A 23899-nucleotide genomic window follows, 5' to 3' on the forward strand; every position below is an offset into this window, starting at 1 on the left:
CTGGTGAAGACCCTGATCTGATGTTCAGGGGGCAGAAATTCAGCTCCCAACTGTCATACCCTACAAGAGTGATTTTCAGAGCCAAAGAATCAGAGCCAGTAGAAGTCCCAGATGCTTTAAAGTTATGGCTTGCTTCCAAAGTCAGTGCTGGCTGTCAGCTGGAGACACTGGGGAGGGCATCTCCCAGGGAGTGTGGGTGCTGACCACACATGCTAACAGGACACTGAGGGTCAGGGTCCTGCCTCCCAAGCCCCACAGCAGCTGCTCCCAGGCACCCTGCTGAAGAGCAAGTGCCACTGCTCCCCACACACCCCACAGCAGCTGTGCCCCCGTCAGAGTCAGTAAACCTGCTCCAGCAGTGCCAGCGCTCTTCACCCAGCCCCTGCAGCATGAGAATGCAGTGGCTGGAGAGGTGAAACAGGAGGTTTGTGTTGTGTCATCCTCACTGCAAAGGAGAGCAAAACTGTGTCTTTTACCTCTTCACATCCTGACTGGCCTGAATGGGATGCTCTTCTACTTCCTTTGATGTCAGAGGGAAAGACATGTGATTTGACTTTGTGGTCCAAGTCATCACCTGGGACTGGGGACATCACCCGGAACTGGGGAGTCCTGGAAGTTTGGTCTGGTGTCCACAGGATCTAGTACAAGAACCACTGAACAAATATGGACAGAGCTTGGAACACAGGGACCAAGCTCCAGGCTCCCCTTACTGCTTCCCAGCACACAGCCAAGAGCCTTTAACAGGATGCAGAGTCTGGCTCCCTCTTGTGCTCTTTCCTTTTAACAAATTCATTTAGGAAAGCCAATACAATGGAGTATTTTTAATATATGGCTTAGAGGTACTAATAACCTTGGGCTGGGCCCCCCCTGCCATGATCTTGAAGCCTCATTCATGTAAGGAATTCAATTTCTCACTCATTTGAGCAAGCATGCTTTTGGACAGGAAAAAAACCCCAAACAAACATGGAATAGGATTGCCAAAATGGTTTTCACAGCTTGAGACATGACAGCCTGGGATGCATGTGCACAGCCTGGTAGGGAAAGGACTTCTCCACAGAGATGCCTGCTTCAGCCCTCTGCCAGGTGTAGGTTAGGAATTTCCAAGGGAAGAAGCCCAAGCAGTAAGACATGACATTTCTAGAGTTTTACAGAAGGTGTCATTGTTGTGCTGTTCCATTTAACAAATTTCTCTCTAGTGTCCAGGATGCTGCAAGTCACTGCAGAACATTAATCTTTTTCATTTTCTTTCAGCTACAGTCTATCCCATATTAAGCTCAATGTTAAATATTTCCTGAAAGAGAATTTAACTATACATATAGGCAAATATCACAGGCTAGTCCTTCACTTCATTTCATTTATGGGAGGATTAATCAAGTATGTGTGTGTGTAATCTCACAGAATCTAATCTTAAATCACTGGCAATAAAGGAAAATCACTGTTTTAACAAGTGTCAATAAAAAGCAGGTTGGAGAGGGTGTGACAGTGGTTATAGAATGTTTCCTGCCCTCTTTTGCCATGTCCAACATTCCTGTGTTTGGTAATGCTTTGACTGTGACACAGACACCAGGAATATAGAGGCTGCCAGGACCAAAGGTGGTTCCAGGAAGGTGCCCAGCAGCCATCAGGAACCTGCTGGATGCATCTGCTCAGCAGTGTCACACAGGTTATCACAAATACTCCAAGTATCCTGCCTTTCTGAAGGCTGCCTGACACCTTACCCACAGAATTAAAGCAGAGGAAGTCACTGATGGATAAAAATAAAGAAAGCCTAAAACAGCTTCTGCTGTGGGTGCTGAGGAATGACCCAGGATACCAAGTGCCCGTGTGATGTTACACACTTGTAGCTTAACCACCACGACATCCCTGCTACTAGTACTGCTGTGGCTGTGTTTGATACTTTTGCTCCAGCACTTTTGCTTCAAGTGACCTGATATGATGATGCCATTTTCTCAAATCAAATTCTGCCACAGACAGTTACCTCACCCACAAAGGATTTTTCACTCCACACAGGCTTTCAGTGAAACTGATGTGGAGCCATGCCACAGAAACAAAAGCAGAGCAAGGTCAAGACCACCTTCACTGGAGAGAAATGGGTCACTCAAGACTCTGCTACTGAGTGAAGCAAAAGTCGCATCCAGTTCCCTGCCAGAACTAAAATTAGTATTTCCTTGTCTGCAGCCAGATTTTTGAAAAGTGAATACTGATCTGTGTGCTTTTGAAATGCAGGATTTACCCGACACCTCCCACAGGTTGGGCATAAGTGCCAAAAACTTATAACAGCATAATTCTGTAAGGCTCTCTCCCATATGAGAGGGGCTGAACAGATACCATCAGTGTTTGGAACTGCTCTTGCCCAGGTAAGAGCAGTTAAAATGCATTGCCAGCTCCCAGCTAGTGGGACTTAAACACAGGTAGTTCTCTCTCAAGAAAAGGAGCCCCTAGATGGCATTGTGAGACTCCTCTTCCACTCTCCAACACTGAGCTGAGATGGGATATTGTCTGCCTTTTTGTTCCTTTTTATTAAAAAAAAAATCCCCTAAACCCCCCCAAAACAAAAACACCAAACCAAACAGAACAAAATAATAAATAACAACAAACAAATTAAAAACCCTAAAACAACCACTACAGAAGCTTCAGATTATATTACTTAAGTTTCCTTGCATGTTATATATTTGAAATCAAGACAGGAAACTTGATCTGATGCCTTCCCACCTTGTTCCAGCTAAAACATCTCTTTGTAGATTAAAAGACAAGCCAATATGTCTTCATTATAAAGTACACTTGTACTATTTTCTCCTTTGTGCAACTGCAGCTCTGCCTCATGTTGGTGCCATTATGGCATATTCAAATTGTCTTGCGTAGCCAAACAACATATAGGACTACCACAGCTCCTTTTTCCTAAAGCACTTTGCTTACCCTCCTTAAGTGAGCTTTAGAAAACAGGCTGTAAGGTAGTCAAACATTATTCTTTCCACCATAAAATATTTAGGATAGAAACAGGACAGACAACCAGTTTATGTTGCCCTGAACTGCTCTCTTCTCCATACTGTGGCTGAGGATTTAAAAAAACATGGGAAAAGAAAGCAAAAATGATTCCTTCTTCCCATTAAATATATTTTAAAAATACGCTGTTTTACTGGTAGTAATTAGTTAGAAATGGGATAGCAGGAAGGTTTTGATATTATTGTTATGTACAGAGCTCATAAATGGTCACTCTCCTGAGACACTTCAACCTCTTTGCAGGGTGTACAAAAAGGCAGGACTGGGAAAAAAAAGCAGGAGGAAAGGGCTATGATGTGAACCAAAAGAACATCAGAAGACTTGCCTAGAGTTGTAGAAGCAAGAACTAGATTATGGCCCTGGATCAGTGCCTTGCTAGCACCTCCAGACACTAAACCTCCAGGGCTGAAAAGCAAGGTTCACCAATGGAACCTTGCTCAAATGTGCGCACACATTGATTCCTATGAACAGCAAAATTTCACTGGGCAAGAACTGACATGAATCAGGGAATGAAGAGCAGTGCTGCAGCCTTCTGTTTTACCTCCCCTCATCTCTTCCAGCTGCCCTTGGAGCTCCCTCACAGACATACATTTATTTCTGAGCCTTTCCTGACTCTTCCAGATTTGGTCAAATATGTCTCAAGCACCTAGAAATCTATAAGAGATAAGAAAGGGCAAAAAAAAGCAGTCATTTTTCTTTAGAAACTAGGTTAAAGACAGTTTTTTCCTCTCAACTATAAGTTCTTTCTCTCACAAGTACTCTCTATGACTCCAGAAGTAGACTGATGGCATAAAGAACACAGCTCAAAAGCAAAATTTAGTGGCATAGTTCCCTAATCTGTCAATCAACTGATAGTGCAGCCCTGTGCACAAGACAGGACACAATTTTCTAGGTCAAGTTACCTGGTTTTCGGCCATAGTATGCATCTGTTGGCATTCAGCCTGAGGATCTGCAAACTAGGAATAAAAAGTAGCCCTCCTTCTTTCAATTAAGTAATTAATTGAAAAAAACTAAAACAAATAAGCTAAATGCTACTATAGCCCAAACTATTAAGAGCTGGTTGGTCTTTTGGCAAAATAAGAGACCCAGGGAATAAACCACTGTCAGTGGCAAGCCATTGAGGAAGATGCAAAGGATCAGACTGGAAATGTGCCTACCTGTGGAGGAGGCCCCACAGTGGGAACAGCCCCCAGGAAGAGAAGGGTCTGTGTACTGAAGCAGGTTGCTCCAAGGAGCCTAAGAAAGGTGCTGCACCTTTCTCCAGCTTCCAAAATGCCTCCTCCATGCTTGCAGTTGTAGACTGTATCCTCTGTCTCCATACAAGTCACCTTCCCCACCCATAAAACCACCTCATTTCCCCAGAGAAGGCTTATCCAGCCAGCACAGGGAGCAGATGAGGCAGCAGAGGAGAAGCAGCTATAGAAAGTTCACCATCTGGGATGGGCACCCTGCTAAAGAAGAGGAAGGTTTTCCAAGTCACACTGATTTCCTCAAAGTAATAAATGCCTTGTAGTCCACAGAACAGAGAGCCTGTGTAAGCAACACCACGGCTGCTCCACCAAGCAGAAAATTGTACAGTTCTCTGGGGACAGAGAGGCTGTGGGCAGCCATCCAGGAGGAGCCTGTGCCCTGCCACCCTTCAGCTTCCAGCTGTCTCCATCAGGCCCTTGCCTCTTTCACCTTTGCAGGCTCTTTTTCAGTGTACAACTGGTTTAGTGAGCAGCTGCAGGGGAAGCTCCAATGGTTTGGAAGTGCCCAGGGATGGGTAAGGCTCAATCTCAATGTTGCTCTGGTGCCAGGTGACCCTGGCCATGTCTCTCTTCCTCTCTCTTTCTGAAGTCTCTTCTCAAAACAGCATCTCCTCTCTGTTTTCTGGTGCCTTAAACTGCTGAGCATTTTCTGTTTGCCTTCAAAGCCCTCTGAGTGGCACTAAATGAATAAGTCCTATTGATAGTACTTCTTGCTGCTGTCCAGGAACACTCTTCTTCCCCAGCCCACAAAAGAGCAAGTGTCAGCAGTCCCTGTTATGGACCCCAGGCTGTCAGTGACCATAGCTGCAATATCACAGCAAGTCTGGGGAAACCCCCAGTGAGCTGCACTCACTGGCTGCACCAGTGGTAGGGTAAAGCACAAATACCCATGCTGTGCGTGCAGCTGAAATATGAGGTTTACTATGCAGAGAAGGCTTGCCTTGTATATGACAAAATGCTCCTGTCTTATCTCTTTGCAGCTTCCCTGTGACACCAAGTGGCAGCTGCAGCTGGCTGGCTGCAGCTGTGCTCCTTGGGGGTACCACTGATACAGAGAACAGAGCCACACACTACCACCAGCCTGCCAGGAGCACTTGTACAACAGCACCTCCAGAAGAAAACCCACTCCTCGGGCTCACAAAACCCATCCTTTGGCTAAACAGTGAGTTCAGCCTCACACCATTAACCCCACAGGCTGGGGATTTGCTTGCTTTTGTCAAACACACTCAGAAAACTTTGCAGCATGTTTGGAGTAGCTGCCCCAGACCAAATGCTCTCACTACAGCCAACAGCTTTGGATGAGATGCTGACTCCAGGGACTACTGACAGATGAGAAGGCAGCAGTCTTTATTGCCATTAGCATCTGTCCTAAGTGAATGTGCACTCTCATCAGAAAGCCTGAAAGTTAAACCCAGGGTATAACATGCACAAAAAAAGCTGAACAGATAATCCCATCAGTCCACTTAAACGGGAATTGGAGTCAACAAATCTAATAAAATGGGGTCAGTGGACCACAGAGATGACAGAGGAGCCTCTCATTGCTGCATTATGTCCTGCAGTCCCTCAAGGTCATGCCAGCAGTTTTGATGCAATAAACTGTCTCTCTAAGTACAGGATTTCACCACTAGATGTCAATGGTATTCTGAGTTTTTGAAAGGGAAGATACCGTTAAAAGCAGATTAACTGCAGAAGTTTTTCTGGTTGACACCAGCAAACCACAGGTCAGCCAAACTCCTTGCACGGCCAGGATGCTGATGTACTCCTTTCAGAGGTGCCTCCAATAAGAACCCTGTCTGTCTTACAGTAATATGTGGGTCCAGTCATTTCTTGTCTGGTTATTTGTGGGAAATTATACCAACCTTCACTGTACTACTATCTCTCTATGTCCTCTGAAAACGTTAACATTTAGCTGAAGTCTTTCCTCATTTGCATGTGTACAAAGCTGGACTGGGTTCCCTGAAGTTACATAAATTGCTCTGAGGAGTCAATCAAGTTTGCAAAATGCACAGAATTAAATTTGATTGACTAAACTATTTCAGCAGAAACTCCAATTTAAAAGCAAAGTGAATTACATCACTTAAAATTAGGTAAACCTCATCAACTAAGCAGCAAACAAGGGTCTAAATGAATTTCACACATGTGTGAGTATTCTTCAGATTTGCATGTTATTTTCCCTTAACAGTACTCCCCTGTTCTACCACTGCTCTGCTGGACTTGTTCAGTTCCTTCTACATCCTGTCTTATGCCCCTCTCCTAGTTCCTACTAGCACATCATCACTTACTTGGACTTAAAAAGTGACCTCCAACTAAAAATGTGCCCTGAAGCTGGAGCATGTAGCTGTAGCCTTGAGTCAAATTCAGTGCTGGCAGCTGGTGCCAGCCACAACAATTTTCATCACTGTGAGTGTGACAGGGGCACCCAGCAGCCCTGCCTGGTTCACTTCTGGCACTGCACCATGATGAGAGGGATTGGCCTTGTATGAAGCCAATCAGTAGCAGATAAAGCATTCAGGGTTATTTGCTACTTTAAAGTATTTCAGATTGGATAGAGAGACCATATTCTGTTTTGTAGTGTAGCCAAAGCTGAGTCTGACAGCAGACATTTGGGTATCCTGGGTTTTTAAAACCCAGTAGAAATCAATAGTTCAGCTTGATTTCACAGTCTTTCTGAATGAGAGGGAGACAGACTTATGACAGCAGCTGTTTTAATTAAAGTTTTACCAAGCTGAAGACTTCAAACTTGTGAGGACTTTATGGCCTAAGAGTTGTCACCTGGAGCTGCTGAGCTGACTTTCTCAGCAGACACCTGAGTGTACCACAGTCACCCCCACCACCAACAGCCACTCTTGTCTGGGGGCAAGCCCACATGACCTCAGTAACAGCTTCATTGCTCATGAGGCAGCAAAACCTCTGACTAGCATTCCAGAGGGATCTCACAAACATTTGACAGGAGCCTCCCTAACTTACCAAGGAGGTGCTTGATCTGGGGCTTGATGCTCACCTTCCTTTTTCATTTCTAGGTCTAGAACATCCCTGTTTACATTTGCTAGTAAATTCCTTTCCAGCAATCCACATCTCTTTGCTTTCAAGCCATCTGTCATTGCTGGCAGTACCTCTCTCAAGGGACCCTTCACCACTTAGGTTAAACAGACAAGTTCTGCCAGTGCCAGTTGCCCCCATTTTCCCCATCTAACTATTTCCTACAGAGGCAGCCCCACACTTTGCTGGGACAATGTCAAGACTTTTACTTTGCCTTTTTTTTTTTATTTATAACCTTATCTCAAGCACTAACAGTGACTCTGAACCAGTCCTTTCTCTGCTGCAGACAGGAAAGGACTTGAATTTGTGTTAGCAACAGCAGGAGAACAGTACAAAATGCTGCAAGTTTTAGAAGCCCTGACAACTTCCTGCAAGAAAATCAGTTCGAAGGGCCAAGAAATGTATAGCCAATCTCCTTGCACAAACCATCTTTTAAGGCCTATGTACTCAAGGCAGGCTGCCCACCCCAGTTGCTGTCCTTCAGTGTGGTTTAGCTCATCTGATTCTGCTTAAAGGCATCTTCATGTCTTGCCCATGTACCTCTATAAACTTATACAACTGAATCACATTTTCAGCTAAAAAAGGTTAAAGTTTGTTTTTTCAATCAAATTTTGTTCTCAACTGTGCTGATTCACTATTTCTTAGCACCCCCAGGCATACTCTGACTCCTCACCACAGAGATGAAAGGTGAAACCTTACGCATAGGAACTAGTGGTACTAGGACAGTAAAGAGCACTAAAGGCAGCCCACAAAAGACATCTTATTAGGAATTAGCCCTGCTTACAAGCAAATCCAGCACTATCCACCTCTCCCTGCAAAGTAGCAACTTGACCAGCCAAAAATCCCAGAGCAATCAATCAGACCCATGCAAAGAATAAAAAAGGAAGATCTTCCCTCTCATCTGCTGCATTTGGGTGACCTCCCAAACAGCTTTTTTCTTTCCTAACCCTAAAATTAGTTTTTCCCTTGGTTTTGGCTACCTGGTTTCTCCAGGTTGTGTTTTTCTTAACGGGGAGGATTGCCTCTACCCTGAGATTTCCCCTGGGGAAATCAAACCTGGAAAAGGCCAGCAGCACTGTTCAGGGTAAAGGAAGTTCTCCAAGGCTTTCCAGATCATGCTGATAGGAAAGGTGATGTCTTTACAAACAATTTGATGGGTGAAGGTGTGGATGTTTAAAAGGGTCTTAATGTCTTTGAAAAGGGTCTTAAATGTCTCTACTAACTTCAGGCTGTAGATTTGTTGCAGAGTCCAGACATCTTGCCTCCTGAAACAATCAAGGGTCTGCACAAGCCTGAGTTTCTGAGCTTAGGGGTAAAATAATATATTTAGGGGAAAATATGTGGTAGGCAGCTCGGGAAGGCTGTACCTTCCTGGTACCTCACCCCGGAGTTTAGGATAAAAGGAGGCTGTGCCCTCCAAAACCCCAAGAGAGAAAACTCCACAGGCGTGTGCCTCACTGGACTCTCTCCCTTTATTTGAATAAAGTTGCAGGAATCCTCTGTCTCCTTGTACATAAACCTCTGGCGTTTGTGGATTTTCCTGCCAATGCCACTTTCCCTCCCTGGCATAAGAAAGAGATGAAAAAGCCATGCTGAACTCCACAGTTCCCTAAATGCATGGATTTGCATCTCTGCAAGTAAGTGGTAGTACAAACCTCCTGGGGACACCACCAGCTGCAACTGCTTACCACTGCAATGGGCAGTGAAAATTAAAATTATGCAGACTGTAGCACTGTCATGCTTTTAAAGGCTCTGCAGCAGATGCTGCTCAAGGGTGTTAACAGGGATCTTATGAAATCTCAGAATATTCTGAGTTAGAAGGGACCCAGAAGGATGATCAAAGTTTAACTCTTAGGTGAATGGCCCCTACTGGGATCAAACCACAGCCTCAGCATTGTTAGCACCATGCTGTAACCAACTGAGTCAATCTCAGGGCCACCAAACAAGAGGGAATGCAGGAGAACACATCTATTTCAACAATTGTTTGTTTGGCCCATCCTTGCAGGCCCTCTCAGTGCTCTAGACTTTAACAACACTGCTCAATTCTTTGAACTCTGATACAACTGCAAGTATTTCACAGTATTACTATGTAAGGTGCCATCCCACAAGTCTCCAGTGTGAAATGGTGGGCACTGGAGGGGTGGAAGACTTACCTTCTTTGGGCTTTGCTGCTGTATCTCAGTTGCCATCCTATGTCAGAAGACCACAGGACTCCAGGGCAGAGACTCTGGGTGGCATTAAAGTCTGCTGGGACGTGAAACACAGCAAGTATTTGGGAGGTTTGGTTTTCAGGCTGAGGGTTTTTCCCCTCCTGAGAAGAGGAAATCATTCCTACCTGGGGTAGAGCAATTTTCTCATCTAGGTCACTGCTGCTGTGCTGGCCCTGAGCAAACTGCCCCCACCTGCTGCCTCTGGGCTCACACAGCTCCTGTAGGAATGGCTCCTCACAGACCCCTCTGATTACTTCAGTTAAAATTCAGAGTCCCTTGAGCAGCTTAAATTGCAGGCCTTCACCAGTCAGACTCTTTCTGTTGGAGAGGGATAGAAGAGCCCTTATTTGAACAGTTTAGCAAGATGGTCTCAAGAGACCATATCTGCAGCCCAGCAGCCTCTTCTCATGGCTCTTCTAGCACAACTGGAGCTGCAAGGCAGCTGTCCTCAGCTCCACACCTTGCCATTTGCAAATCACCTAAAAGATATCATCACTCTTCTTGTGGAGATCTCCCAGCAAGGGCAGTGCAGGGAAGGAGAGCCTTTCCTGCAAAGTTAGCTGCTTGCATGCAGCCACGTGTGGCTTAAATACTGCAACAGCTCTGGAGGTTCTCTCCCAGTCTTCTGGGCTACACCATGGAGAGCAGTGATATCCAACAAAGGGACAGTGATAAACCACTGAGACCATAAATTCTTCAGATTGTGTAATTGGATCTGGGAAAATATGTCTGCCTGCAATGTATCTTTAAACATCATTATGGAGGAGTGTCAACAATTCAGGGTTATTTTAAATATTGAGGTTAGAATTCACCCTATCTGTACACTAACAGTAGCACAAACACTTTCAAGGTCAGGCTTAAGACTACTTAAGGTGCAGACACTCAGAGTCTTAAGTACTAAGTACTAATTAAGTACTCCCTATTTGTAAAGCACTCTGAACAGACATCATGTTGTAAGTACCAAGTGTTATTTGTCTGAAATAGCCGGGTTTGGCTCGCTGGTTCCAGGGGTTTGCAAGAGGAAAGGAAGGAAGGACAGCTGCTTTACAGTGCACTTGCAGCCCATCCCGAGCTCTGCCTTCCTGCTGCAGACCAGCCCAGAGGAAGGAGAGGAAACAGCAGCATCAGGGATGACTGATGACAGGGGAAAGCATTTACTGTCCTCGGTAAGAGGATCAAGTGCCAATAATCAGACTCCAGAGGATATGAAGATAGATTTACTCCTCCCCTCTCCCACAGGGACTTCTCATGGTGGCTCGAGGCCCCTCTTTGGCTGTGCTGTGATGACAGGGCACAGCTGAGGCCCCATTAACATCATTCCTGCTTTTGAAACATTGGTACCAGCAAGTACCACTGACCAGAGACAGATGAGCAGCTCTGAAAGGGGTCAGGCTCCTGAGCCTCTGTGCGAGTCTGCATCCATCTCACAAATGCAGTGAAGGTCTGTGGGACTGAAGGATTGAAGTAAAATATTCCACATAGGAACAACACGTATGTGTGGTAGGCATAAAGGCACAGAACCCAGACTTCATTAAGGTAGTTTTTATATTTTGAAAAGCAATATTAAAAAACACTGGAAAATGCGAGATAAACATAACAGTTGCTTCTACAAGTTTTAACCTTGTATTGCTTGGCCATTTTGACATATAAATTATTGCTTACTAGCGCTCATAAATACACGACACAATAATATGTACAGAGGCAAACAAGCATGAAATATGCAAAGGAAAACACTGGCAACATTGATTCTGGTAAATCAGATTATTTCATACATACCAGGTCTCATGATGGTGGATAACTACTAGCTGTAGTCCCTGAGAAGTTAGGTAAATACCTTGATTTGGGGGTTTCTATTTTATTACTTTTAATGCAAGCTGACACCGTTATGGCACTCAAGAGGGAACAGGCAGGTGTTCTTACCTCAGCTCATTGACTTCATCCCAGTGTTTAACAGTGTATAGAATGACCATAGATAGGCTATGCAAATAAATATAACTGCTAAAATGTTCAGTATTTACATCTTTCTTTGTGACTTTACAGCAGCGCAGTTCTTATGTCTGATAACACCCTTTCTTTTGCCACTGTTATGCAAATGAAATTTATTGCTATTCAAGATGTTGGAATCAAAAAGCTGTGTTAGAGAAACATCTAAATTTGTTGCCACAAAGTTCCATATCAAAGAGGTACAAAGTGACACAGCTCTTTCCTTTGTTCTAATTACTCCTCTTAGGTACTTAAAAAAAAAAAAAGAGTATGCAGAGTATTTAACCCCAGATGTGATTGTGGTAAATGGAATTTACAAGATTTATAGATTTTATATCATAACCTAATTGCACTATTGAAGGATGTAAATAATCACACAATATCACCAGTGCTGGACCCTGGGAGAGGCTGCATAGTATTTGCCCTTCCCTAATACAGGGTTTACTTCTAGTTCTCGTCCTAACTTCCACATCTTCAAACTGCTTGCTAGTCTGCAGCAAAGCTCTGCAATACTTTACCAGTGGAATGAAGACATAGAAGGGCCTTTTTCTAATCAGACATATTAGCTACAAGTTTGGGCTATTTACTTTTCCTTTATAGTAACAGTTCTAAGGCCTAATTCTCAACACTTAATTGATGTAGCCATGTTGGATCCTCACACCTGAAACTTAAATCCAAGTTATACAGGCCACTACAAAAACTAGTTTGCAAAGCTGTGACAAGTTGTCTAATTAGTCACAGCAGAGATAACAAGGTTAATGCTGGCTGTGTGCCTTCAGACTGATTTTATGCCAGCTGCCAGAGGCAGACAGCACCTGATCTAGTGTGAAATTACAGAGGTGCAGAAAGTCAATGCCTCAGCTGGCTCAAAGCCTATTGGTATGAGTTAACCCATCCCTTTACTTCATTGTGAGTTGGCAGAGTGAGGAGTGTTCCAGGTAGGTGTATCAAACTTTCAAATCAAACATTTGGCACAGAGTCATCTTTCTTCTTTTTCTTTTTTTTTTTGTTTCCTTCTTTCATTTTCTAGTCTTTTATTCTTCTCCAACACAGCAGCTGCTTCATCCACAGTAGCTACCAAAACTATCACAGAGCCAAATGCAGTGAACTGAGAAACAGCCCCACCTTCTCTCTCACCCTGAATACCTCTGAATGCTCCCTCTCTCACAGATTTCCAGAACAACTTTGTGGACTAGAGTGTTACACCACACAAGCTGAAGCATGCAGGCTGGTCTACATACAGGTTCCTAAAAATAACGCCACAGTAAAAAAAAAATTCACAAGAGGGAGCTCAAAACCTAGGAAAGCATCCAGGTAATGCAGCTATGTTGGGAATTCTAAGTGCTGTAGCCCTAGGAAGAACTGCAGAAACACAAGCAGCAAATTGTATCTGGTTTTTGTTCTTACATTGCAAAAAGGAGCCCACCACAGCTAGTATCTTAATTTGAACAGTTTTGGTCTGTTTGCACAAAAAAGTTATTTACAATATGTGCAGTCACATCTACAGAAGAACATAGGAAATTTTTACTCCATGGCCAGCAAGAGTTTATTTTTTTTTCTTTTTACTGGGTAAAAAGAAATTTTTTTTTCTTAAAAAAAATCATATAATATTTGATAATAACAAAGTACAAGCAAATACATTTCTGAAACATCTGTTTCCTTTACAATAGATCTATACAATATTTCACAGATGGGAAAACTGAATGCATCGTACAGATTCCCCCACAGACTACTTGTTAAAGCTGCTTTTTTTTTTTTTTTAAATCCCTTTAAACCAGAGATAACACAATTATGAAGAGCATGCTACTTCAGTATTCCCACATTTTAGTCAAGGAGCATTTTCTGGGAAGTCTTCCTCATGTGGAAAACATACAACAAGATGGGCAAGCAAGGCAATGTATCCTCCCTGCTCTGTAAAGAGATGTCACCGTGAGTCAGTGCACAAACACATGCCAAGGAGCACCCTCTGCACATTGCCTGTGGCATTCACTAGATCATATCAGGGCAACTTCTTAGCACTGGCAACCAGGTGATGGTGGTGCTTGGGATGTGGGTCAGCTGTAGACATTACATTAGAAGTGCTGCCTCAGCACAGGCCCAGACTCAGTACTTTTAACTACATGAGAATTGTCATGGGGAGGGCTGTGAAAGGGGCAAAAGCAGTAAAGGGACCCTGATGCTGGGAGCCTGGTGTGTATGCAGGTAATTACACCGGTACCCTGTAAGGGGCACCTTTCTGCTCTTTAAAAACTAGAAGCATGTGCAAATTAGGTGAAGTTTTACTTCCTGAAATGGTATTGCCAGTGGGGGGAATTAGAAATGTAGATGCATCTAGGCATTTGCCTCTGAATAGATACCAAAGAGGCTGTAATCCAAGCAGAAAACAAAGTTCCTGCTATAATAATTTATAACACATTAACTGTGGGAGCCAGTGCTAAATCTTAGATAACTGAAAAGGAAGAAAATAACATGTTTTCACTACACAAACAATTGTGTCCATAAATTGCAGCAGAAGTGGATTGGCTCTTATAGTGTGTTTTATATAAAGCATATTCTAAAGGAGCCATAAGAAAGTGAACTGTTTACTGCTGACCTCCACATCACAACACACTCTTGAGTTTCATCTGGTTGCACTGCCTTGTTATATTCCTGTTCTAGGTTGCTCACACATCTCAAATGCTATGCTCCAGTGGACTCATGGGAGCTGCACAGATTGCACATCATTTTTGGCAACAATACTTTGGCAGCCTTGAATTAGTGAGGTACATACTGTGGTGAACTGGGAATGAACCCCCTTGCGGCATGTTGCTTGCTGAAATGTTTTGCTGCTGTGACATGATGATCCCTCTCTTACTAATACTGGCAGAATCTGCATTGAAAGCTACACTGGACCAAACAATATTTTCACAGAAACCAAGCTCCTGAGCTCAAAGGACACTGCTCTGCTGCCTCAGGTCCCAGGGAGCAGCGGGAATGGCACCAAGCTTGCCCTGCAATTCTGCGAGCAGCTCCTCTGCTGGCTCTTGCCTGATTTTCCTGCGCATGTTGTGTGAGCTACTGATAAAACTCAGTAAACCCTTCTCATACAGGGAAGCAACATGCTTGGCATAAACATTCACTTAATTCAAAGTGCTGCAGTTACAAGGTTACATGAAGCTGTGGACGCTCACGCTCGCGGCTCTATCCTGTGGGAGAGCTCAAACAGAGCTTGCTGGTTGTCGATGACATGCAGGTGGTGGATGTATGGCTTCAGCTCGTGATGCTCTTTCGAAGGAACTTCATTGCCTGCAAGACAGGAGAAAGGGGATGGATCAGAAAGCTGTGCCTTGCCTGCTGCTTCTCTGTGCTCTGTCACGAAGTCACTGCTGTGCCACCTGCCAGGTGCTAGACAGCCACAGAAAAGACAGCCTGTAACCCAAAGTAACTTCTTGCTGCTTAAGTGCAATGAATGAGGTAACTGCTAGATAGAGAACAGGGGGGAAGAAAAAAAAATAGGCAATTCTGGGCAGCCAGCATGCATAAAGGAGCGGGGCATGAGGCCGGCAAGAAGCTGACTCTTCCCAAGAGGAAGATTTAGTTCTGCTGGCAGTACAGGCAGTCCATCCCCTGTAAGACTGGTTCAAGGTTTCCTTTGTGCTGCTCTGGCAGCACAATGGGACCTTGAGCAGGGGTGGGCAATCCAGCCTGCAACTTTTAAAAAATTTTAACACAGTCCACAAGACAGCAGGCCCTGGATGATTTTCTTCAGAGTCAGTGAAAGGTGACAGTGCAGCAGATGGATACAAAAGCTCTTCAAAGCTGCTCTGACAGGCCCCTGTGTTTTGATCTGTTAGGCTTTTGATTTCCGATCTAGTAACAGAGACAAAAGTCATGCTGTCGTTTCATGGGAGTTTATGCAGCAAGAGGAATTAGCTGTGTAACAGGCAACCTGAAGGGTGGCCTGAATAGCAGTTGTTCTCTGTTACAAGCTTTATGCTCAAAATGGGCTTGTGGGAACTCCCTGCCTGTGAAACCATCCAGCATGGCTGGTACTAGCAGACAGAAAAAAGAAAGCCAAGCCCAAGATCCACCAAGACAGGCAGAGAAAGCAACATTGCTGACTTCTGGCAGACATGCAAAGTCAGAAAGCTCCATTCATGTCCATGTCCTCAATATTACCACAAACTGAAAAAAAAAAAAAAATCCCATCAAAATTCCCTGAACCAATCAGCTTACTCATACACTTCTTCCCTCTCCCTTGTTTCATTATCATCCTTTTCTCCGCACTCTCCAGCTGTATGAGCAAGTTTCCAGGAATCACCCATCCCACTTGTTTCTGAAGACATCTCTGTGATGCTGTAACGGGATGTGAATGTAGCCAGTTCTGTGTGGCTGCTAACGGGGCTCTGGGCAGCTGTTCTAAAGAGCTCCTGCACAGCAGCCATCTAACTTGAGCAGTGTTGGAGAGAACAGGATAATGGGATAAATTTGTGTCAGCATACAGAGCTGACCTTTCTGTTCTGAGGGAACAGGATCCCAGCAGCTGTGCTGAACATAGTGAAAAACATTTGTATTTCTCATTAACACCTCAAATAACAAAAGCTTGAATTATGTTGTTTTCTCAGGCTGTTCTTCCTCACTTTGGAAATGCTATTATTTGTTTTCAGGATTTAGGATATAAATGTTATTTCCTTTAAACAGGCATTTCAGTTTTACTTGGAACCTAACCAGTTTCTAATCCAGAAACACTTTGGCCTAAAAGCTTAATATACATGATACAGCTCATAAACAATAATAATATTCCTTGCTTAGTTTTGTTTGAATTTCTTCCTATAGTGAGAAGCCTGCTGCTCTTAGGCCAATCTGGGAATTGATTCAGTAGAAAGATTCACATTCCTGAGAGCAAAATAAGCCCACTAGAAAAGGAAACTGTCCATAAAGTCTCAATAAATATTCAGTGAATTCATTTCATGCCTAAACGAATTTTAGGGAAAAAAAAAGTGCCTACAGGGATGTCTGTATAAGCTGCTTTTTAAATGCTAGCTTCACAATAAATCAAGCCTGTGCTAAAATAAAATAACAATTGCCTACTTCAAACTACCAGATTATATGATAAATCTCAGGTATTAACCTTGGATTTATGCTGCAAGATTTACAAAATCACTTGGAAAAATAAAAAAGACAAAAACGAGATGAAAGATGTGCAGGGAAAAGTGCAAAAAACCCCCACATCACTGAAAGGAAACAATGTTACTTTTCATAATGCCAAATAGGAGACAATTTACAAAGGCATGGTTTGGATTAATCAATATTTCCTTTTGTATGTGAATTAAAAGAAGGCATATCTTGCTCCTTCCCTCCTGCTTCATCTCTTACATACATTTACATACATTTTTTAATATATATATATAATATATATATTTAGAAAAATTATTCAAGAACTATAATACTGAGCAGCCTTTGTTTAAAGGTAATACTTTATATACATGTGGTAATTCTATAGAGCAAATGTTTAACAAAACTCTTAAAAGTACCTATTATTCTCCAAGGTACCTGTATTTATAATTAAAATTATGATTATTATTCTTTTTGTTGGAGTCAATGCTGACAGCTGCTGAAAAGTCAGTGGAAAAAAGTTATTATTCAACTCTATTTTCCCCAAGGCTGCAGCACAGTTCTGAACTTCTCTTTGAAAAAGAGGTTTTAGTGGCCTCAATAAACTACATGTTTAGTGGGTTTGGCTTAAAAACTAACTGCTTCCTAGAGTAGTTCTTCTGTCCCCTTCCTGCATTTAACATCTCTGCAGAGAATAAGAACACTGAGAAGGAGAAAAGCAAGGTTTCTCCTCTGTAAGCAGCAGAACAAAGACAGCTGAAGTTTTCTGGCATGGTCCCTTAGGGTTGGATTCTCTAGTGGCTAATAAGGTGGAAACAACAACAACAACAACAACAAATTTTTTAAAAAGCAAACAAGAAAGTCCTCTGTGCAGCTGAGGCACTCAATCCTTGCCTCCAGCATAGATTCTCCAGTGTCTAAAGCAGGCACAGCCATATTTGCAGTTTCCCCTAGAAGAGGAAACAACCCCCTCATTTCTTCCTACTCGACCGCTTTCACAAAACCCACAGGATCCTCATACCTTCAAGATTTCTACAGTTTTGTGAAATACCCTTAAGAACCTCAGGCAAGCAAACAATTGCTCTTGGTGAAGAGCTGCGTGAAAAGCTGTGGGGATGAGTACCATCCTTTAGCTGCTGGAAGCCAAGGCAGCTGTGAATTCCTTACCAAAACACCCAGAGTGGCAGGAGACTGAGCTAACTCCTTGATAGCTGGGAAAGGCAGAAACAGCAGCATGCACCAGAGGCCTCCATTACTGAGTGCAGCTGGCACAGATCTTACACAGAGTTTTGAAGAGATGGCAATTTTTGCAGGAAAGTAATTTACTAAAATTTGGTAGCTGTTGCAAGAACTATTTTGTAAACTAAAGCAAAAACTGTTTTTTGCTCTGTTGATCTTCCAAAAATGATGCTTTCTCATGCCCATTGGTTAAATAGGTTTTGATCAATTCTGTAGTAAAACTGAGCAGCTGGAAAGAAAATGGGGGGGTGGGGGGACCAAATCTAAAACTCAACAAACCCTCAAGGATGTACAAAGGCAAATTAAGTAGGAAATTTTGTCGACTCACCAAATTGGTTATTTCTGCAATGTCTCAATGACCGAACAGTGTCTGCAATCATGTGCTGCAAAAATAAAATAATAAACATCAGTGTAAAGACCTGGGACAGATTCTGTCATTACAAAAGCCTGAAAAATCTCCTTGTCCTACACTGAACAGCAAAAAGCAGCTATGGTAAAGTAGAAAGTGAAGACAGTGGGAGAATCTTTGCTCTTTATCTTAATGATACCATTTGATGAAACAGGCGTAGTCAGGATGTCTTATTGATATCACACAGATTAAATGAGAACAACTCCCTAGGAACCCATGGAAAGTGGCAATGAAAAGTAACCAAACAATTGCTCATTTTTCTTCCAGCAACTTTTATTAATCTGAAAACCTACAGAAAGGAAGGCCTGTGGACTGGTTGAGTGCTTTGGGGTTCAGCCCCAGCTTTAGTACATTATCTAAGGTACTCTGTAGTCTGTAGCCTCTCCTTCTGTCTTCGCTTGGTATAATTGCACTGTAAGCCTCTTTGTGGCTCAGACTGCACCCCTCAGTGTACACTTGTGTGATGCCCACCACACTCAGGCACCACTATCAGCCAGGCAGTTCTCTGCAGCCTAACCAGCACAAAAAAAAAAAAAAAAAAAAAAAAAAAAAAAAAAAAAAAAAAAAGCCCAAATGCTGCAGAGCAAGCCTCCTGACATCTCCACACATAGGTACCAAGTAAAACTGTCTTGTAGGTATGCTATGCTATTTTAACAAAAGCTGGTGCTTACAGAGATATTAAATGTTCACTTACATTAAGCGGAGGAAACAAAAGGTTTAAATTGGATTTCTCGTTCAGACTCAGGTCATCAATTTATACAAAAATTTGGATTATTCACTACAAATCAGTAGAGGGAGATTATTTTCACTAGATACTACCCATAAAGTTCTTAAGCCATTACTTTTAAAAATTTTTACTGTTCCTGAGGCAATTTCTTACCAAATCTAGTAAGTAACAGAAGCAAATTGCAGTTAGCAGGAATGATCTGAAAGCTCATGCAAGTAGCTGATCTCATTTTACATCTCCCTCAAAAATTATTAGAGGTGGAAAGGATTAACTGTCTTGAGCAGAGTATGTTTAAGACCAGAATAATGCAGAAAACCTCATCTCTCAACATCCTGGGAGTGGCTTACAAGGCCCCTCCACAGAAAAGCTTATCACAAGAGCACATTTAATGGAAACTTCATATTTCTTTCATCAGTAAATCAAAATAATTTTTCATGTTACCCGCTGTGCTTCATTTGCCATGAAATTACACAATCCCTTGTGCTGATGTCCTTGCACTGATTATAATGAAGTTCTAATGAGATGATCTAGATTTCACGATCAATAATGTGAGTACTGGCAGTACTAAAACTTCCACCAGTGCTGTTACTGTGATGTTTCCCAGCCAACACTCTCTGCATTTGGATTTTAGAAGTCAGAGAAACCCACACAACACACATACTGTAACCCTTTGCTGTCTCTCCTTTGTAGTCAGTCACAGTGAGGGTTCATCCCAAGACTGGTTTCTGTAGGTGATGGTCTGGTAAGGGAAGAATTTCTTTGGCAACATTTAAAGCAGAATTGCAAATCCTCTGGTTTTAGTATCCTAATTACAAATTGCTCTCTAGTTTCAATTCTCTGGGATCCAAAAGTAATGCAGAAAGATACATCAGCCAATGTATCTGCAAAGAAAATGCTATCTTCTGGCTGCTTAAACAGGTGCTTGTATAATTGTTATTGTGACAAGTAACACACATTTCTTGTGGCTTTTCAGCCTACCAGCTACCCAAGATTATTAGCACTCCTTTCACTGAGGACAGCGGAGCCTCAGGCTTGGGGTTGCACAGAAATTTGGGGGTGTGGGTTAAGAACACACAGCTGCATGTACACAGTGCTTACAGCTGAAGGCTCCAGGTAAGCAGGTGTTATTGAAAATGGTAATGGCCATTGACCTGTAATAGAGTTTGCTGGAGTGTGGCTAAGACATGTCATTGCTAAGACATAGCTGAAGGCTGGAGAGAAAAACCTGAAGAAGCCACATTTTAGTGAAACAGCCAAGAAAATACCACTGAAATTCCTTGAGATGTGACCCTGTAAGGCTATATTTTCATTTGTTCCTTCAGATTTAGTTGAAGAAGTAGGTATGATACTAAATATTGATCTAACACTACAATAGACTAGATTTTACTCAAAATGCAGTTAATACATCACTGCAACCCCTTCACCTTTGCCAAAGCTAGGTAACATTCCTGAGACAAAAGATCACTTATTTTTCTTCTCTTTGCAAATTTCCTTCTTTATATTTTGAATTAACTTTGTATCCACTGCTACAATTTCATGTCAAATCAAATCCAGTCATGGTAGGATTGCTGAGTTCTAAGAATATAAAAAGAAGCAGGGATTGTAGGGAGAAAGATCTTTAATAAAAGAAACTAATACAGTTGGAAAAAATAATGGTTCAGACTGACAAGTCCTCCTTCAGGTGAGATGTTTAATGCAGAAATGAGATATTTCAAAATAGTGATGCAAACGGAGACACAAGAAACCGTCTTTGCTTTGAAATTCATAAGTGGAAATTCTAGTCATTTATGACAGTAAGTTCCTTCCCCAAAGCAGTAATCTGCTATGGTAGAATAATTCTTTTCTTCTTTTTCTGCAACAGCAAATTTGCAGGTGAGGTTCAGTGGCTTGATCCAAATCGAGCAGGAGTCAATGTCAATCCTAATTTTCCTCAGCTAAGGCCAGAAAGTGCTCAGCACTTCAGTGCTCAGTACAGAACACCAAGGAGGACATTGTTCTCCAGGACAAAGCCCTTACAATTAGAAAAGAAACATGGACTGATGAATACGTGATCATGTGTAATCTTGTAAGTTCATGGCCATTGACTAAATCCAACTGAGCCAGGGTAATACCAGTGTGCAGCCCGAGTTTCCACTACACTGATATTTAAATCTCTCCTAAGCCCCCACTTCCTAAGCTTGCACTATTGCCTGCATTCATATGCACAGGGCTGCATGAGACAGCATGTTTCTGAGAGCGTGATCTGAATGATAATTTGGAGGAAGTGTCAATCAGAACAACTCTCACCCACAACCATCACCTCAGCCTCTCCCCCCTTGCCATTTAAAATGCCCCTTATCCATTTGAATGGAAAAGGTGAGATCCTGGCTCACTGAAGTCAATTAGCAAAGTTCCCACTGCCTCTGGAGGCACAATGGAGACAGAAAGGAGAGGAATTCTTACCCAGGAAGCCCAGCATACATTAAACATACACACGATTACACAACAAACAAACAAACAAACAAATGAACACAGCCTGCTAAGACTGGACAAGAATTAGATCCTACATATTCACTAAATAAATATATGGACCAGTGGAGGGATTTTAATAACAATTATGGTGCATCAAGGGCTAGTTTAATTTACATGTTAATTGGATGTACTTCCAAGAGGCAATGAAGAAGAACATGCTAATGAGTTTTATGAAAACACCTAAAGGTCAAACAGTTAATGGACTTGGAACAAGAAAACCTTTCATTAAATGCAAATCGGTATTCTTGTAAACTCTGCAACAAGAAAAGGTACAGAAATCAAATAGAAAACATGAAAAAAAGGAGCTCAGGTTCAAAAGTCAGAGCCTACATCTGCTTGCAAGTTGAAAGACAATGTATATTATGATAGAATGTGAAAATAAGTTCAACATCTGGTTCATGAATAATTCCATGGTTGTGCGTTCATTCCCAAACAAGTGTAAACACATGGAGAAAATAATTGGGACAATTCACCAACCACAGCCGTCTGGAATAACAGTCCCATGGCACACCTGGACAATTGCAAAGAACATTTTGGCTTCTTGGTCAAATACTATAGGCCAACAAAAAAAAAAAAAATCCAAACTTCTCTACTCCACCACTGTTCAAATATATAGACTTTGGCTTTTAGTGCCATAGAATCACAGAATAAGCCGAGTTGGAAGGAATCCACAAGGATCATCGAGTTCAGTTCCTGGCCTGCACAGCACCATCCCCATGAATCACACCATGTGCCTGAGAGCACTGTCCAAACACTTAGTGAACTCTGTCAGGTTTGTGCTGTGACCACTTCCCTGGGGAGCTGTTCCAGTGCCCAACCACCCTCTGGGTCAAGAACCTTTCCCTGATATCCAACCCAAACCTCCCTGACACAACTTCAGACCATTCCCCCAAGTTCTGTCACCACAGAGTAGAGATCAGTGCCTGCCCCTCCTCTTCCCCTCACCAGGAAGTTCTAGACTGCAATGAGCTCTTCTCTAGGTTGAACAGACTGAGCGATCTCATGAAAATGTTATCACAGAAAACTCCCCAAATTGAACAAAACCAACCAACCAAAAAGCAACAACAAAAACCAAACAAACCACCAAAAAACCAACACAAATTTGGCAACTCAAACCTCTCTCAGTAATACCATGCCAGAGTAGATGTCATATGATGCCTAGAGTGAATGTGGCCAGAAATACATCATCAAGTGCCCTTATGCATAAAAGCTACAATAGTAATATTTAGAGTCAGTTTAATTTGTATTTCAGGCATTATTTTCTTCCTCATTTAACATAGATCAAAAGGTTTCTCTGTCACTTAAGATCTCTAAAACTACAATACCACTTGCAGGTGATAAACTAGAGGAATCTTTCCTTAAGTGATAAACTAATGAAACCTGAGGGAAAAAACAAAAAAAGGAAACATAATTCAGAGAAAGCTGAAGTGGGAGAACTTAACACATATGAGGCAGCCCTCGAGGTGGTGCAAAGGAATTGATCTCACAGAGTACAAGTGAAGACTGGAATGTGTAGCAGTGATGATGGCCATTATTGGCTCAGCCATTTTACACAGAAGCAGAGAAGGAAGGAAGGAGAAGGAACGGAACAGAGGAAAAGGGCAGGGGAAAGAGACTTGGCTGTTTCATCCTGCTTGCTCTTTTCTATCCCTGTTTATTTCCTCCTGGTTCAGCCAGAAGAAAGCCTTACAGTATTACAAGATAAGGAAAGCAAAGGGAAGAAGAGAACATGAATGTTTTGAAAAACAGGAAGGATAAAATTAGCTTACCAGCTTTTCAAAATTAACAAGGTTATCCAGAAACGTTTTATTTCCTTCATGGATGAATGTTACATCTGGAAAAAAAACCACCAAAAAACCAATTACTATTCACAACCTCTTTAAAAAAGGAAAGTATCCCATTAAGGATTGACACAATATCTTGTAACAGTGAAACAAAAGCCTGGCCTAATGATGACATGCAGAGATTATTAGATAACAACAATATTTACACATTGTTAAGAAGAGTATTTTTAAGTGGGGGCAAGGATTTAATATTAAACTTGATCTGTGCTACTTCTGGGATGCATAATATACAGAAGATGACTGGGAGCAGGGGAGGGCATCCAGAGGGATGGCCCTGCATGGCATGCTGCTCCCTACATCCTGCAGCACCAATCCAGACCTTCTGCTCGTGGCTGTGCCCAGGCTGGGACAGGTCTGTCCCTGAGCCCAGAGCTGGCTCTGACACCCTTCATCTCCCTCTGTGGGACCAATGACTGTGAATCCTCCCCAAAGACAAGGGCTACAGCAGTGGACAGCCAGAGAGGTTAAACACAAGACACCAAAGTCTTGAAATAAACATTATGTCTAGGGAAAAACACTTTTATGTAGTGTTGTTGGAGGGAATTTGCAAAGGCAACAAAAAGGTCAGAGGAAAAGGAAAAGGTGTATATTTG

General features: G+C 42.5%; 1 protein-coding gene and 1 long non-coding RNA gene across 4 annotated transcripts in view; both read right to left on the reverse strand.

Moving 5' to 3' along the window:
* The window catches only part of LOC135296144 (uncharacterized), a 28958-nt gene extending 19355 nt beyond the window's left edge, over window positions 1-9603 (reverse strand). For all 3 annotated transcript variants that reach the window (XR_010358211.1, XR_010358204.1, XR_010358205.1), the window contains exon 1: window positions 9443-9603. This is a non-coding gene — a long non-coding RNA (uncharacterized LOC135296144). The remainder of the gene's footprint in view (window positions 1-9442) is intronic.
* A 2863-nt stretch (window positions 9604-12466) lies between these two features.
* The window catches only part of RAPGEF5 (Rap guanine nucleotide exchange factor 5), a 155552-nt gene continuing 144119 nt past the window's right edge, over window positions 12467-23899 (reverse strand). The window contains exons 24-26 of the mRNA XM_064412141.1: window positions 23232-23296; window positions 18144-18198; window positions 12467-14767 (exon numbers count right to left, since the gene is read on the reverse strand). Of these exons, the coding sequence (XP_064268211.1) occupies window positions 14649-14767; window positions 18144-18198; window positions 23232-23296 (239 nt within the window). The 3' untranslated portion in view covers window positions 12467-14648. The remainder of the gene's footprint in view (window positions 14768-18143; window positions 18199-23231; window positions 23297-23899) is intronic.

The sequence above is a fragment of the Passer domesticus genome, chromosome 1, assembly GCF_036417665.1.
Source record: "Passer domesticus isolate bPasDom1 chromosome 1, bPasDom1.hap1, whole genome shotgun sequence".
Taxonomy (NCBI): domain Eukaryota; kingdom Metazoa; phylum Chordata; class Aves; order Passeriformes; family Passeridae; genus Passer; species Passer domesticus.